At 32.6% G+C, this 17,900-nt stretch overlaps 1 protein-coding gene and 1 long non-coding RNA gene across 3 annotated transcripts; one reads left to right on the top strand and one right to left on the bottom strand.

The window, feature by feature from the left end:
* Positions 1-40: 40 nt before the first annotated feature.
* Positions 41-16,334, bottom strand: rdx (BTB/POZ and MATH domain-containing protein rdx). Its single transcript, XM_081989227.1, has 8 exons — positions 16,121-16,334; positions 12,185-12,336; positions 12,006-12,127; positions 11,667-11,946; positions 5,502-5,679; positions 5,259-5,437; positions 5,050-5,192; positions 41-608 (listed from the first exon to the last, which is right to left on the bottom strand). Exons 2-8 carry the CDS (start codon positions 12,260-12,262, stop codon positions 464-466), a joined length of 1,125 nt encoding a protein of 374 aa, XP_081845353.1. The 5' UTR covers positions 12,263-12,336; positions 16,121-16,334; the 3' UTR covers positions 41-463.
* On the top strand, positions 9,686-16,112 carry LOC145735389 (uncharacterized). Of its 2 annotated transcripts, none has more exons than XR_014179662.1 (3): positions 9,686-10,209; positions 14,752-14,839; positions 15,954-16,112. It is a non-coding gene; the product is annotated as an uncharacterized LOC145735389 (long non-coding RNA). The 2 variants fall into 2 exon arrangements; XR_014179658.1 differs by lacking the exon at positions 15,954-16,112 and adding an exon at positions 15,378-15,800.
* Positions 16,335-17,900: the final 1,566 nt, after the last annotated feature.

Raw genomic sequence — 17,900 nt, forward strand, 5'->3', positions numbered from 1 at the left:
GAGCTAAAATAAAAATGATTTGGAAAAGGACCATAACAAATACGGCAAAAGTAATTTAATTGTTTGTGGTTAAACGACACTGAAAGCCAACGAAAACGATTCACAATCTCCCGAATCACATGAGGTAGTTCGGTTCAACCGTCACTGTCGAAAGACTTGGAAATTGAGAGAAAAAAAACTTTTAATCACTGAATGTACAAGACAGAAATTAGGAAAAGCGTCACGTTAACACGTTTTTAACATTATACACGTCGGTTCTGATTTAAATCTACATGATCAAAGCCCATCAATATTATTTTTTTCGTTATTTAGTTGGAAAAGAAACAAAAAACAACAACACAGTCAAAAAGGATTCGTTCGAGCTTAAGATTTTTTTTTTTTTGGAGAATATTGATCGGCCCAAGTTTTGAACACATTATTTTAACAGTCAGCATGGTAGAATTTGAAATTCTACGGGGGAATTTCAGCTCTGTTTTACGCGTTTCCGGGGCGGTCCTATCGGAGGAATTTGTTGCGTGGCCAGAGCTCTGAACGCCTCCGCGATTAGGTGCGGATGGGTCTGTATCATCGATTTCCATCCAGGGGTGTCCATGACATCAGTGGCGTGTCTAGTTACAAGTAAAACACAAATCAGATGACACTAAATCAAATCAATTAACTTAAATACAGGGTGGTCCAGTTTTAAATGTCAATAATTCACCATTCGATAGCCCATCAAAAAATAAGTTGACATGCATTATGTCATTTTTGTAAAAAATGCTTAATAAGAAAGATACAGTCCAGAATTTCAGTTCACAAAAATCGGTTCTTTGTCATAACTGTCAGAATTGATCGGTTTTCACTTTCAATGGTCTGAGATTTTAACAAAAAACAACGATTTTTCCGAATTTTAGAGGGCTGTATGTCTCTTAGTATGAGGTCTTTTATAAAATGACGAAAAAACATGTCAACTTATTTTTTGAAGGAGAATCCACTTCTGGCAGATTTATTTTTACAAAATGATATTTTGCTGCCCGGATATCCCTCTTTTCTTGGGTTTTAAAACGTAATAACTCAGTTATCTCGTAAAAATAATTTTAAATAAAAATTTGACAGCAAATACATCTTTCTTTAAATTGAAGACGGAAATTAAAAAACTGTAATTTTTGTGAAATATCCAGTCAGCGTAAAAAATAGAGTGGGAAAATGAACACCATCTCCCTGTATCTACGCCACTGAACAAGTTTGACAAAACGTCATTCACATCACTTAATGAGCATTCATTTCATAAGTACTTGATGAAAATTTAATCAAAATTGCTCCAACGGTCTGACAGTTATAGCAAAAAAACGAATTTTTAAACTAAATTTTGGAGGACTGTATCTTCCTTAGGAAGCGTTTTTCAGCAAAATGTCATAATGTATGTCAACTTATTTTTTGATAAACTATCGGATAGTGGATTATTAACATTTAAAACTGGACCACCCTGTATAATCAAATGAGACCTTGGGTTTATTTAACACACTCTGAATACTGAGTAGCAAAGACAAAAAAGCGAGTTAAATTAACCATTTGAGCAAATTGTAAAAATGTCAAAACTTAAGTGTCACTAATTTTTTAAATATTTGTTTATTTACATATTATTTTAACAATCTTATAATACTTTTTTATGTTTTGTTCTGTATGACAAAAAATTGAATAAATGAATGACTAAACTTTAATTTTTTTTATTTCCTTTGCAATTCTTCTATGGAATATAAGAAAATCACAAATTTTAGGGTTCAACATGTTTCGTTTTTCTGCATCTATTGAAATAAACTGGTGAAAATTTTGCTTAAATTAAACTGCGATAACTTCGAAACTGTCGTAGAGCATTGAGTTTGGCACCATTGAAAAGAGTTTTTTCTTCAGATGCACAATAAATGATAGTCTAAACAAAGAATAGCTATTTAACAAGAAGAGACAGTTGAAAAGAGAAAACGAATTAGAGAGACAATTAAGAGACAATCAACTGATATCAGCTTTGATCCTTAATTATCAGGAGTTTCATTGGTTGGTCATTCAGGTTGTTAAAAAACGTTGTCATATCTCAGACCAGATCAAATATTTATTTTAAAACATCAGTTTAAAGTTAATAAGAATTGATATCTTCCAATGATTAAGACGAACTTAAAACACTGACTCAAAAAAAGTAAATAATGATTATAAGAAATTAGTTTTTATTTGATCCTGAAAATTGGAAGCAATTTTTATTTCATAGTGAAATAAGATAAGAGACAACCGGCAACATGTTCCCCACCAAAGGCAAACCCCGGTCAGCCAAAAACATCACCCCAACATCAGAGGAATTATGTCGGCTGTCCCTTCTCGTTAAATATCTATTTTTTGGTCTAAAGTTGTTTTTCTTTATATTATTGCTCAAAATGCCTTAAAACTGCCTTGAAATACCCTCGAAATGCCTTTAAATCATTCAAACTACCTCAGGATACCTTCAAATGTTTACACATTTGTGGCATTCTTAAATTTAGTTTTAAGTCCCCTAATATTGAGATAATGATGAAATACACCCTTAAAATTATTTTTTTATGGTCACTTGACAATTTTTAGGTTAGATTAAGAGCATGTCTGCTTTTACAATTTGTACTTGACTTTTGACTATTGTCAAACCGTCATAAGGATTAATGATACAATAAAAATGACTTCCTCAGGTTACGTGGCTGTTTTTACAAATTTTAAAGACCCAAAACAGTTTTTAGGTTAGGTTAGGTGACAACATAACGGTTTTACCAAATTTTTGACACTTGATTTGACCTTGTGCCGAAAGCTTCAAATTGATTTTCTAAGGTCAGGTGACCGTTTTTCCAAATTCTGACAAACAAAAAATATTGTTTGTACGGTTGCCTGAAATTATGGGTTATATTTTGACGTTTGCACGAATCTTCTAACTGTCATAGTAACCAAGTTAGCAAGTGTCAAATAAAAACACTTATCATTTAAAAAAACAGTTGAAAATTGGTAATTTAAATTTAGACAGTAGAAAAATTGTAAAAACTAGGTTATGTGACTTGATAATTCAATTTTTGAGCTTGCAACATTGTAAAGACCAATTGACATTGTCAAAAACAGTCACGTAAACTTCAAAACGCAGTTTAAACTTTGAAAAATGGTAAAGTAAATTTTAACGTTGTTAAAACTTAAATTGCAAAATACACGTGACGTGACGTCGAAAATGCAACTCTGCATGGTCTTGCAACACTGTAAAGGTCAGTTGACATCTGTCAAAATTAGTAACGTGACCTTTAAAATGTGGTTTAAAATTTAAAAATTTGGTAAATTAAATTTAAACGATTTTAGACAGTTGTAAAAGCTAAAATTGCAAGAGACACATCACGTGACTTTGATTATGCCATTTTAGAGCCTGCAACACTGTCCAAGCCAACTGCCACCTGTCAAAAACAATCACGTGACTTTAAAATGTAATTTAATTGTTAAAAAACTGGTAAATTATTATAATAATTTGTAATGAATATTGTTTCAACTCAATATCATGTAACAAAGATTTTACCATATTAATTACATGTGCCTATGCTGTTCTGATTTTACCACTCAACTCAAAAAAAAATCAAACCATCGCGATAATTAACGTCAAAATGAAGAGGACTAAATACTACATCAGAAAGCGAAGACCGCAACTCTTTAGCTTTCTTCTATATCAATATATGCAGAAAAAAAACTATTTTCAATGATTAATCTTTGACAGTTTCTTAAGCTTGTTGTTTGACACAAAATATTAAAACATGTTTATATGACAGCTGCATTTCGATTTAACTTTCCAGGTTGATAAAGTTAGCTGTATGGGCCAAATGCTAAAAATTATAAATTCAAATTGTCACAGGCTACACTGTTACTGAACCATTACTTAATGATTATTTATTTTTTATTGTATTTATTGCTTAAAATACTATTATATTGTGCTCTGCGCACTTAAAAATAGCTTTTTCTCTGAAAAACTTAAGAGCCAGAAAGTTGCAGTTTTTCCTGTCTGATGTAGTATTGAGTTCTCTCTGTTTTGACATTAATCAATGCTATGGGTTGCATTTGATTTGTTTGACTTGGGCAGTAAAATGGTAGGACTTTGTAAAAAGTGCCATCTGTTGATGAAAGGAAACAACTTTAAATAATCATTTAAGGCTTCTGATGAAATTCTGGTTATTTCAATAATGTCCAATTCAATGCTCTTCGATGAAGCGTTTCAAAGTTATCGCAGTTTCTTCAAAGATGAAGAATAATGATTTAATCAAAGTGGTTTATAGTAAATGTAGCTTACTTCTGCAAGTATTTAGTACGCCCTCTTCGGGACATTGTCCAAAACTAAATTTTCAAAATAATTTAAGCATATTTAAGACCTTTTAGAGATAAAACTAAATATAACAGTTAAAATCAGTCAGTTGCTAGGTGGTCACATGACCACTTCATCAAAAACTCTAATCGACATCTTGTGACCAACCATTAAATTACGTCAGTTGACTAGACTAGATAATTGATTTGCCATTGATACTTCTTTGCGTTGATTTCCTCTACATTATGTTGGAATTTCCATACTGCATACCACAGGTATTATACCAAAACAGTGAAGACATTATTAAGAATATTTGTCACAATTTTATTCAAAAACTCGGTTAAAAGTGTCAAAAAAATATTATTTATGATCCAATAAATCTTGTAGGAACGTTTATGTCAAATTAGGACTCTATTATACTTAAAAAAAAAACAATATAAAGAACTAAAAAAACCAACAATTCAAAGATTTTATGGCTTTCTGGTTTTCTTTATAAACAATAAATATTAATGGGGAAAAACTTTTTTTAAATTTTTCTTCCTGGTTTTGAACAGCTTATAACGTGTTCAAAGCAATAATGGCATTGTTGATATTCATTTAAAAATAATAAGACTGCAATAAGTTATTTTTTTCTTTTTTGATCAATATGCACTGCTAGAAATTATAATATGCATGATTGGCATCTGAATTAAAAAGTAAATAAATCAAAATCCCCAAAGTAGTTTACTTACGTGTTAATAAAGTCGATGGCTTGCGCCTTTAACTGGTCGGCGCTATGGAGGTCAGCTAAAATTAAAATTTCGGCTGCGTTCTCAATAGAGAGATTTGTACATAGTGCTTCCTCGCACATCACTTTCAGCCTTTCCAGGGCATACTAAAATAAAAATACACAAAAAAGCGGTAATTAAATATCAGACGAAAATTTATGCAACTAACTCACTTTATCAGCGGCCGCTAGGAGATCATCCGCCATTTTTTCTAAATTAGAGGCCTTACCAGTATAGATAAACCTCAACATTTCGCGTAAAACCTCGTGATCCACGTCGGTTATGTCTACCCTATTATGTTTCCGTTCTTCCATTTCATGTTCGAACATGGCTTGAAAAACTGGACTACGAGCTGAAGATATTCAACACACATTCATATACAACTCCAGCATATACGGGGTGTTTCAAATAGTTACCTGCTAATATAGCTTTATGGGCTTGAAATTCTCGTCCCGCTACTGATAATGTAACGTCGCTGAACTTTTGGTTCTCGAACAGCAGGCCCAAATCGTCGGATAATCGACACTCGGGTACTTTAAACTGAATTGTGTTTGATTGACCAGAGATATTTACACTATCTGCCACCACACTAACCTAAAATAAATGATTTTACTGCTGACGACTTTTTTCACAAATCAAAAGGTTTCATAGGTGAACGTTATACAATTTTTACTAACCAAGCATCTCATACTTTGAATCACTCCACAGTGTTACAAAATGTTTTGAATTCCTTACAGTTTGTCATTATGTTTGTTTATTTCACATATCACTTATAATATATGTGAAACTCCTATATACCAAACCTGTTAGTTAGGACCATACCCACTGCAAGGATTTGGCGCTGTATAAAAATCTACGTTTTGCATTCTAATAATAGATGTCACCATCATATCAAAAAATCTAGGAGGAAGGTAAGACAAAATAATTGGTTAATTGGTATTTTGACTAGAGCTGCCATTATTTTGAAAAAGTGTCACGTTTAATTTGCAAACTTATTTGTTCCATACTTGTTATATATATTTATGTTTTTTTATTTTTATTTAAATAGTTTAGTAATTAAATTTTGTTCATTATTTCGTTAATTTCGTTAAGTTCAGAGTTTTAGAAGTAAAATAAATATGGAGTGTTATCGTTATAAAAAGTGCGTCGTTCCGGAGTGTTTGGACGTTTTCTCAAAACGTCATACGTTCCCGAAAAAAAAATCAAGAACTTTTTAAAAAATGGGTCAATTGCGTCCAAAATCCCATTCTCAAAAACAAAAGCAATGACCAAATTTACAAGTCCTACTGGGTTTGTGATGTTCACTTTAGCGATTTTGACAAAGTTCCTGGTACTCTAAGAGGGCTTCGAACAACGGCCATTCCCACGAAATTTTTGCCCCGATTGAAAGTACGATCCATACTGGGTAAGTAGGTACACAAATAAATTTTTTTATCAATATTGGGTTTCATTTGGGACACGTAATAACAATAATGTGCTTACATGTTTTTCTTTATTCTAGGAACAAGTAGTTCATCTCCGACCCTAAAAAATGACGATGAGAATAGATCAAATGAAGAATCTTATAATAACATTCGCATAAATAATGATTCTTCTGAAATCATCAATCCATCCGTCGATTTTAACGGACACAATAATTACAATTCATGTAAGCCATTTTTCGTCTACGGCGAATTTAACTTTCATATCAATAAGATTCAATACCGGATGATTAATTTTCTGTTTCCTTCACAAAAGGTGTAAAAAAATCTTAGTTTACAGATGCATATTAACAAAAATTCAAAAGGTATGTGAAAGAATAGAGGCTTAACAGGCTATATCAGCATAACGTCCCAAATTCGCTGGGGACATTCATTTCCATTTTTTTTGCATTGTATTCTAGTTGTTTGCAAAAGTATCGATCAGGAACATCACTCCATTTGTATTTTTTAAATAAAATAATAGAGAGAGTTTAGAGAGTTTTACATATGAAACTAATAAGAAATATATTATAGCTGATTACTAATTTTTTAATTAATATTATTAACTGAGTGAAGAGAGAAGTAGCGGGTAAGGGACAAAGGAATTATAAATAACGATTTACCTACTAACTTTTAAGTTATCGTCTAGCTTTCTAAGCAAATATTATTAAAAGTTTGACGTGTTTAATAATTGTATGTTTATAGTGTCTTCTTATTATTGTAAAGTACACAAGCTCACATCATGGAGATAGTTTGCTATTGACAGCACCTCTTCAAAGTTCAAATGTACCTAGTATGTATCCATATTATTTATAAATAGCAAAAATAAAAATTTTATACGACTTTCAGAATGTGAGATATAAATTTCTTGGTGATTTGTATAACTTTACCTACATTATTTTCCAGAATTTGCTGAGTGTGGAGTGTGCACAAGCGTTTTCAATATAGGGGGAGTTTACTTTCATTGGAACGATTAAGAATAATCGACCCATTATAACACATGTGGTTAAATGAGCCGACTTTCTTATGCTTGAAACGCATCTAATAATAAAGAGTGATTCTTTTAACCTATACGCCTAAATTTAGGGAATGATACCTTATGAAAAATAATGATTAATAATGTGAAAAAAGTTTAGTAAAAGTGAAGTTTTTTTATTTACAGAGACAAATTTGAAAAAAAATACATTACCGTGAATTCAAAATTATAATTGAAAGTGCATTATTAACTAATATGATTGATACCAACTATTCGAAGTTATTTCCATCATTTTCTATAAATTGCTGAATCGATGAGACCTACTCGCACGGCCTAAACCGGGCAAAAACATTTTTACGATAACTGTGAATTGCATTGCAAATTCACTGTATTATCGATTATCTTCATAAATAAAATACTTTTACTAAACTTTTTTCCATGATTACTCATTATTTTTTTATAAGGTATCATTCGTTAAGTTTATCCGTATAGATTAAGAATCGCCCTGTATGTACTATTCTAAAAATAACAATACCTTTTTATAACTTCCCCTGTATCGAAATGTATGACAGCCGGTAATATAGAAAACTTTAGTACAAACACTTCAAAAAGTTAGGACCATACCCACTGACAGCGCTGTAGTCAGCAGGTATACCCTGATTTTTCAACAATTGGTTAGCATGGTAGTTGCCCTTATATAGTAAGTGTTATGTGGTTTATTTTGGGTAATATGACTATTAAATGACATTGTTGTCCCTCAAATTAGACAGTTATTAATTTACCACTAATACAAGGTCCCTAAAGAAAAACAAGACAAACCTTTTTTGAGAAACTCTGTATACTATTATAGACAAATTCAGATACAATAGTTTCATAATGACTATGCTTTCACACTGTTTGAAATGTCAAAAACATGGTAATTACTGCAATGAGTAACTACTGTAACAGACAAGCAGAGCAACATTTTAAAGAGCATGCAATTAATCTGTCTTTTTTTCAACGCACTATATGTATAGAAAATTTTAGTTGAGTTAATAATAGTCGTAACGTAAATAACACTATCTCGAACAGTTTTAAAACATGTTTCCAAACCTCAACCTTCAAAAACTTAACGAATAGTGTGCTCGAATACCCTGCCCCTACTGTTTTTCCATCTAAAAATAATAGCAAACAAATTGTTTGATAAAAATAGGGATATTAATAAGATTCTAGAAATCATTTTTGTTTTGAAAGGAAAAGGAGCACAAAAAAATAATCAATGCAAGACTGATATTGTCTACATTAGGCAGGCCCTGTTGGTCAATTTTGAAAAAACATAAGATTTGTGTTTTTTTCAAGATCACCAACTTAGTTGGACTAGAGCATAGTTTAGTATGCAACGTTCTTGTATCTTTCATTTGCAATTCCGAAAGAATGGTTGATGACTTGACCAAATCTCTAATGTCGTCGAAGATAAATTGATACCGAAACAAGCAGGTTTCAGACCGGGTAAATCCTGCAGTGGTCAAACCCTTAACTTCACTCAATATATTGAAGATGGTTTTGAGCGGAAACAAATATCCGGAATTGCCTTCATAGAGGATGCTATCAAAGTTGTATGCCCTCACAAAATATTTCTGCTTGAACTCTACAATCCAAGAACAGTCGGTGGAGAAATCAGAAGAATGGTCTGCCCCAGGGTAGTGTCCTTGCGCCAAAATCTACACAAACGACCAGCCAACAAATAAACATACAAGACGGTTCAATATGCCGACGATACTGCTGTAGCAACCCAAGGCAAAGCTTTCAATGAAGTAGAGGAAAAACTGACACGCGCTCTTGAAAACGTAGCAGCTTACTACAAGATCAACTACATCAAGCCTAACCCAAACAAGACGCAAGTGTGTGCTTCATCTTAGAAATAAGGAAGCAAACAGGAGGCTAAAGATAATGTGGCAAGGCCAGGAATTGGAACATAACGATGCACCGAAATACCTGGGCATCTGTTTGGACCGAACTCTAATCTACCGAAAGCACTGTCAGGAGGTCAAAGAAACTCACAAACACAAAATGGGGAGCACAACGTCATGTCCTCAGGACGTCGGCGCTCGCTCTACGTTTCTCCACTGCCGAATACGCTGCACCAGTATGGACCAATTCTGCCCACACCAAGCACGTTGACGAGACTGTCCGGCTGCTTAAACCCGACCCCAACTGAGAAAATCTACCCAATAGTCGGTATCGCCCCACCTAAAATCAGGAGACGTGTTGCTGCGGAATCAGAGCGAAGGAAACAAGAAACCGACCACAACCACCCTTTATATAATCATCAACTGCCACAGAGCAGACTTAAGTCCCGCAAAAGTTTCTTACGAATGACAACTCTGACTGTCTGTCAACCACACAAGGAATGACTTGAAAGAAGAGCTAAGCCCTGGACAGCATCTACCATTCCCAACGTGGAGGGCGCTAAACAGACTGAGAACGGGCGTCTCAAGATGCTATACTAACCTAAAGAGATGAGGCCACAGGGAAGATGACATGTGTGAATGTGGCACGGCCCAAAACCACCAACACCTGACAATCTGTCCGAACTTAGGAGAAACTGGCACAGGAGAGCACCTCATTAAGGCAAATGACAAAGCCACCTTTGTGGCTGATTTTTGGAAGTATAGAATCTGAAAATGGTGACCCGGACACGGAAAGTAAGTAAGTATTTGCAATTCTCTAAAAACTGACTGACGGCGACCACATCGGACAAGTGTTGAAACCCCTTAACCCAAACCAAAAAATATAGTTATTTTTCAATTACCATTTTTGCCTTATATTCATATTTTATTAGTAATTCCAAAATAAATAAGAAAAGACTATCCAGTAGCAAAGGGTTATTCCTGCAAGAAATACAACTGGAATCAAATAATGATTCCTTCATTTTTCTCCTCTCCTTTCTTTCCTCTGGATAAATTTTGTTCTTAAGATAATTTCTCTAGATATTACAGAATTGAGCATTACTAAGTGTCTGATGTTATGGTTTCTATAGAAATTATCTTTGAAATTAAAATATTCCGTGGTGAAAGTACAGGCTCTTAGACATATAAAGATTCATACATCAGCATCCTTAAATTATTGTTATATCCACAGCTCACATCCGTAGTTTTTTCATAATAAAGAATATGCTGTGATTGTTATTACTTATAGGAAATAACTGAAATTGAACGTAACAACTGCTAACGCTGAAACTCTAAAGCTACCACTGTTTCAAATAATGGATATGTCCTAGGAAAAAGCAGTTTTAGGCAAACAGTCCATGAACCAGAGAGAATAACGATAAAAGTCCATTTTTCTCCAAAAAAAGTTAACCAGACAGAAATATTTACTTTTTTTACACCTTAATTAATGTCAGATTTAGCTGTATTTTTTTTGAACACCCTGTATAAGTTCAATTCTGACTGTTCAAGAACGAAAATGTTGAGCTTTTTATAGTCCCTGAAACCCCAAAAATGACGGCAAAACGGAATTTTCAAAATTTTTATGCAATTTCCAAAAAGAAAATTAAAAAAGTTAGAAAAGTAAAAAAGGTTTTGAAAATGTATTTTTATTTGGTTTTTTCTTGGAAAGCGGTTTTTTGAACTTCATTTCTTTAGACAATTTTAGAAGATGCAACTATAGAGGGCAGCCCAAAACAATAATAAATAAGTTAAAAAGATACACTTCTCATTTTCAAATAAAACATACTTAGGTTTTGCTTTATTTTTGAATTTTACATTGAATTCTAAGTTTCATATGGATTATGTCAGAGTTCAACAGTAATTAGAAAATTTGCAATGAAAAAATGGGATAAAAAAGTGACTCCCAGGTAAATCGATTGGAAGAACAAGATCACCTGATATAAATAACAAAGTAGATGATAATGATTGACATAATTTATTGTAAATTTCTTAAAGAACTGGAAAACTTTTGGACCTAAGCTGCAAACATAAATTTCTAATCTAAAAACGTTTGTGCCTAAACATTTCAGACAAAAAGAGAAGTTCTTCAACCTAAACAACCAGAAAGCAACCAAATAAAACTTTGAAAATCAGGTTATTAACTAAGTCAAAGTGTATAAGAGTACACAGTCGAAACATCATGCTAAACACTTCTATAGAAATAAAATAAATACTCACTTCACAGAATATTGTTAGTTTGTCATCTGGCAGTAGACCGTTGGCTTCATCTAAGAGAAAATCACGTCGTATAAACTTTTTAAAGCCCCAATCTTTCCCTTGAACAAATCGGTACGCTCGTTGGCTTTCCATTGCTTTTGTCTCTTCGCGTTTCGCGTTTAATATGCTAAATTTAAATTTTGCTCTTACTTCACTTTTATTGCACGACACTAATAAGAGATACAGGGAAAGATAGTCTTTGCTTTCTTCATCTAAGCCTTTTGGATTCACTCTTAAACACCTGCAAAAAAAACGGGTGATAAACACTGGAATAACAAAAAAAAAACGCAAAAGTCCTACCATTTCAACTTATCGTTAGCGCCTGCGGAGAACGTGGATGATTTGAGCACTTCACCCATCTCCTCTCTGCAGAAACTAAAGTTATTGATGGTCCACATGTAGCTGAACTTAACAACTTTAACCTGGAATTAATATATTTTTTTTTTACAAACAATCCAGAAGTTTTGCCGGATTCATACTTGTGTGTAACACCAATTTTCTGCAACTGGTGTGTTGACTTCTTGTGGCGGCGGACTCGGTACTCGACTCACCGCCATAGTACTTGTTGGGTGCAGGATGATAGTATCCCGGGCGGTCAGCCCGGCCCACGGTTTAAGCGACACTCTTTAAGCTTTTCCAAAAAAAGAAAATAAAGTAATTTGTGTTATGAGTAAGGATACCTGCAAAATTAAAACAAAACAGTATTGTGATGAAAAACCCAAAACAGAAAAATTTACTCTGGAAAAAATTTTGTTAAACAAATCACCTAAACTAAAATTTTATATGGTAACTGAATCCTTTAGATGGTAATCATATTTCAGCCTTTTTTAGAAAAATTTGTGTTTGAGTTGTCTTATACAAGTTAAACTAGGAAAGTTTTGTTATTACAACCAAAATCCAAAGGAAACGAAACACTGTTCTGTTCACAAGAGTTCACATTTTTGCTATTTTGGCAGTTGAAACTAAATTTGAAGAAACAATAGCAATGAGTGAAAGAAATCAATCAAGAATACCTGTTTTTCTTAACAAAAATTAGTCTAAACAAAACAACTTAATATTCAAGTGTTGTGTCAGTACTAGTTATGAGAATAATTAAACTCAAAAACAAAAAAAAACTGGTTTATTACCGAAATTCAAGAAAATATAAGATTTTTCAAAGAACAGGATGTTAATCTATGACCCATTTATTGTATGTATAATGGAAGCCAATATGTAAGTCAATTAAAAATCATCAATCCAGAAATAAAATGGTGCTAAGAAACGTTACAAAATAGTCGAGAAAATAGTACTTTCATTCCATGAAAATAGAAAAGGAGCATAAATACATCAAAATAATTTTTTTGAGATTGGTTGTCACATGTTTTATATTCTACCTGAGCAGAGGAACATAAAAAGAATTATTTGATGTAAACCATGATGTAAACACACATGCATAAACTTTACATAAGCACTCATATGACATCATTCACAGTTTTACAACACTTTTTCTTTGTAAAATCTGAATCTTGGTTGGACCTTTTTGTGGAAAGGGGTAGCAGGTTCAAAAAAATAATAATGGGCTCATCCCACATAACGTAAAACCTGCCTCAAAGTTTAGTTTGAAATGTCGGAACTTGTAGTTTATTTATCAAAAAAATGCCTTTTGGTAGTTTACTGGACTTTGAAAATGCTGAATAAATTGAAATCGAAGATTTTCTTTCTTGAGAATGTGTACTCTACAAAAGGTGCAACTGAACCAATAACTGTTAAATAATCTAACCTCAACTGTGTATTATTCTGTAAGATTCACATTTTAAGAATGGTACAGAGTAATAATTATCAGTACTGCATGAAATAATAATTAGTATTACTATTACTAAACAAAGCTTCCATAAGTTTTTATGTGGAATTTATTTGGCAAGAGAGCAGAATCAAATTTTATCATATGATTTATCCAGTTATATACAAACCTCCAATTTGTGACTGTTATTCTGTGATTTACACACACCTTGGATACACTACAACTATCCATTTTTCGAATTTTACATCACTGATAAGATAATAACATTATCTTTAGAGAATTTAGCTAATACAAAGTTTACACAAAACAGGAAATTTAAATTATTAGCAACTACAATTATTTCAGACATACTTGAATTTAGATTTAATCAGTTAAAGTAGTAATTACAGTATCACTACAATGAAACAGGAATATCCCAAACATCACCCTATCAATCACTAAATATGATAATAGTTATAAGTAGGATCAGTATCCAAAGCTCCAATAATGACATTGGAAGCTGGATTTTTTTAGATTAACACAACACACAAATGTCATACCAAGAAAACAACCCATTTCGATTGGTTAGACACAAGGTTTCTGTTGAGTAATGTTATACTGTGTTAATCTACAAATCCTGCTTGACTGTAAATGAGTGAATTTTAGAACATTTCTGTTATTATCTATTGTAGCCACACCCAAGCCACCTTGGGTATTACTACATTTTAATTATCAGTTAAATACACAGCTCAATGTGTTTATATTTTATGTTGAATGATGGTGCTCACACAGCCAAAAAACTTCTTTTTGACTCTGCATAACCTGTATTTCAAAAGTCCAAAATACAAAATGTAAGGAATAAAAAAGTTTGGTGCACTTTTTAGGTAACCTTTTCCTAGTAATTAAAATCCTGTTACCTAAAAAGGAAATTTTAAAGCAGAGAATATCTAGTAGCAAATACCTATTTAAAGATAAATTGATTGTTTTATATCATTATTTATTGCAAATTGTTTCAAAATAATCACCATCTTCAGGAGGTTATTATGAAAAAAACATAGAGATTATAGGCTCAACAGAGTGTCAAGATATGGCACACTAATTTGAAAAACCCTAAATTTATAAAGACAGAACCTAAAATTGTAAACCTATCAGTGCTGTAATTTAGGATTCAGGGTATAAGCTATTATTATTATTGTACTGTGTTAAAAAATAGAGGAGTCGTAATTCACAGTACTATTACAGCATAATTATTCTCCAAACTAATCGAGTATTTTCAATTTTTTCCAGAGGATATATGACAGACTTAAAATCCAAGTTAGATCTTCAGCTGATGAAGGGGAATAATTGAAGCAAACAAACTATTTCTTAGAAAAAGGTAAGGTTACTAAATGAAATTAGACACCAATAAATTTAGCGTGGGCGTGGGTAAATTTAGCAAAACAAAACATAAAAACCTAGTGACAATACTTCCACAACCAAAAAACAATGACACATTAACATTTACAGGGACTTTATATAAAAAGTACATCACATACACAGTATCATACTCACACAGTACAAAGTTGAGTTTAAATTGTTTTGCTTTTTAACTAATTTTTCAACAAGGTCCAATAAGTATTGCTATATTTATTTTTGTAATATTTTTGCATTGTGGCATACAGGATTTCTCATATCATTTTTAGCCATTGACTCATAATTTTTTTTTATACAAACATTTCATAATGATGCATTGTTTGCATAAAAAATGTTGTGTGTATTATGAACAAAAAGCTTATTTTCTGCTTTAAAGTGATTGCTGCTCTCCACTTTGCATTAAAACATCTCTATTAGAGCAAAAAGGATGTACTTTCCACTCATAATACATAAAAATATATTATGCAGTATTTTGTATAATAGTTCTGTTATTGTTCCAGTAAATACTTTTGTCTACAAATTACAATTATTTCTATTATTTTGCCTTTGAGATGATGAGATGAGACCACCTTCAAATTAAAAGTGATGAATTCATCGTATGGCAATCAGGAACAAAATGTTTCAAATGACCTCACTGAAATCTAGAATGTATACTGATTTGTTTAAGGTGCTTATTTAATACAACTGTAAACCTCAAATAAAATATCTATTTAAGTACAATCCATTTAAATAAACCTTGAAAAGTAGATAGAGTCAAACACACTGTCCATGCTTTCCTTGAACATTTAAGTTTTAGTTACTCAAAGACCCTGATCAAAATATGCCCTTGAAATCACTATCAACTTTTATTGTTATGGAACCTAACCCCAACCCAACCATTTTTCCAATGTGCAACTTTGTACAAATAACAAAGAAATATGTATGTAAGTACCTGAAACTCCAAAATTAATATTAAAAGCTGGCTTGTGTGTGGACTTCAAACTGAATCTAAAATAAAGCTGGAACTTCAAATACCCTTCAAACTTTGAAAACAAAAGTTCCTATTCCACAGTTAATATACTGACTATTTGATGCAGAAAAGCAGATTGAAAGTGATGGGCCTGACCATATCTGTGGCATTAAGTGAGATTTTCTATAAAAACGCTCTAGTTGAACGAAGAAAGGCAGAAGCAGTGGGCAAGTAAAATAGATCAAAAGAAATGTTAACCTTCATCAGACTATACTAATGGTACCTTCTACTTACCTAGCTAGCGTTGCATAAGGACTGAAGCAAACCACCCCAGAAATACGTCAGAACCGATAATTGACTAAGACAACAACGAGAAGATAACTTGAACTAATTAAATTAAAAGAAACAACACGAAAACTGTCTTAGTTAAATGCACTAAAATAAAAATTTGTTAACTTAGGAAAAGAATCAAGATGTTTTCATTTCTGACTTTGACAAATAATGAGCCAACTGACTGATCGGGTGACAGTGTTGACGCAAGTGACAGTTGCTCTGTCAAAAAACATGCGGTTGCGGTTCTCGGACTAGTATGTTCCTCATTTAATTCTAGTCACGCTTCGTTCAGAAATTGCATTTGTTTATTGTATTAAATTTATAATAAAAATAGTACTGTTGATACTGCTTTTTATTTATTTGTAGTATGAACTAAAACATTACCAAATGTGTGTTATTGCTGATGTGAACAACTTTAATTATAGTTGTTTTTTTTACCGCAAATAAACCTAATTATAGCAAAACCTTTAAAAAAAAAATTCTTACGCCTTGTAGTAATCTCACCTAAATAGATTTTGATTGATGATAAATCATTCTGTATCAGGGATGTAAAATTTCCGGAAAATTAAATTTATGGAAATTTTTCGGTAATTATCCGGAAAAATTGGAAAATCTAAAAATTCAAAAATAATTTGTTTTTTACATTTTTGTTCTATTAACTTGAAGGTATTCCGGCAGTTGAGACCTGTAACCTGAAACATTCCTGTGATATTGAGCAAAAACCTAGAGTCAAATTTGACGCCCTCTAACGGCTAAACGGGGCAACTTAGCCAGCCTTAGCCCGTTGAACGTCACGTGATAGCCCCGTTTATTAGCTTTCTTTTGTTATACGGTAGTTTTATACAGGGTGTTTGAAATAAGCGAGTTATGGATGATTTTCTGTATATATTATGGACGAAAAGTGCACGAAATTTTAATCTAACTTAGGGAGTTTTTGGGCCTACTATACTGACGGCGACTATTTTGGACTTTCCTTAATCAAAGTAATTTTTTTAACTAATTTGAACCTGGGGAACACAAATCTGACGTCCATTTTGCTCTAACTGGCACCGTTTCGGAGATGACCTTGAAATTATGTCAATTTTGACACTTTAGGGCGTGGCACCCTTGTAAAATTACATTTTGACAAATGACACTTTACGTCATTTTTGTACTATTAACCTGAAGGTATTTAAGCAGTTAAGGTTAATTTTGAAAATAAAAAATTTTTTGAAAAAAATCACTCTTGAAAATTCTTGACAATTCCAGTTTTTAATTTTTCAAGGTCAAACGGTGCATAGTACCTAAAAAGTGTATAGAAGGTAGAAGTTGCATCCCATCGAGGTGCATTTGCGGTAAAAACTTCAGACTTCTAACCTGAGATCGTTCCTGAGATATTGAGCAAAAACTGTTAAAAACGAAAGTCAACTTTGACGCCCTCTGGTGGCTAAACGGGGCAACTTAGCCGTGCCCGCTCAACGTCACTTGATTGCCTCGTTCATTAGCTTTCTTTTGTTATAGTTTCATACAGGGTGTTTGAAACTCGCTTATTATGGACGATTTTCTGGAAAAATGCACCAAAATTTCGCTCAAATTGGGAATTTCTGCTTTCGAGGAGAGTGATCAAAAAAGTAATTCTGTAGGAGCAAAAACAATTGAATATTGATACAAACATTTTACATCAAGTAGGCCTAGAATATGACGTTGTTTGGTTTGTTGCTCAAATTTGGGACACCCTGTATACTGATGGAGTATCTAGGAA

This window comes from Ips typographus, linkage group LG1 (assembly GCF_016097725.1).
Source record: "Ips typographus isolate SLU linkage group LG1, UJ_Ityp_2.0, whole genome shotgun sequence".
NCBI classification, from domain to species: Eukaryota; Metazoa; Arthropoda; class Insecta; order Coleoptera; family Curculionidae; genus Ips; species Ips typographus.

Bases quoted from the DNA above. Each gene is read 5' to 3' on its own strand.
- rdx (XM_081989227.1), bottom strand. From the start codon at position 12,262: ATGGCGGTGAGTCGAGTACCGAGTCCGCCGCCACAAGAAGTCAACACA. The intron at 11,947-12,005 runs GTAGGACTTTTG...TTTTTTTTGCAG, and splicing joins GCTAACGATAAGTTGAAATG to GTGTTTAAGAGTGAATCCAA. The intron at 5,680-11,666 runs GTGAGTATTTAT...CATTTATTTTAG, and splicing joins AACTAACAATATTCTGTGAA to GTTAGTGTGGTGGCAGATAG.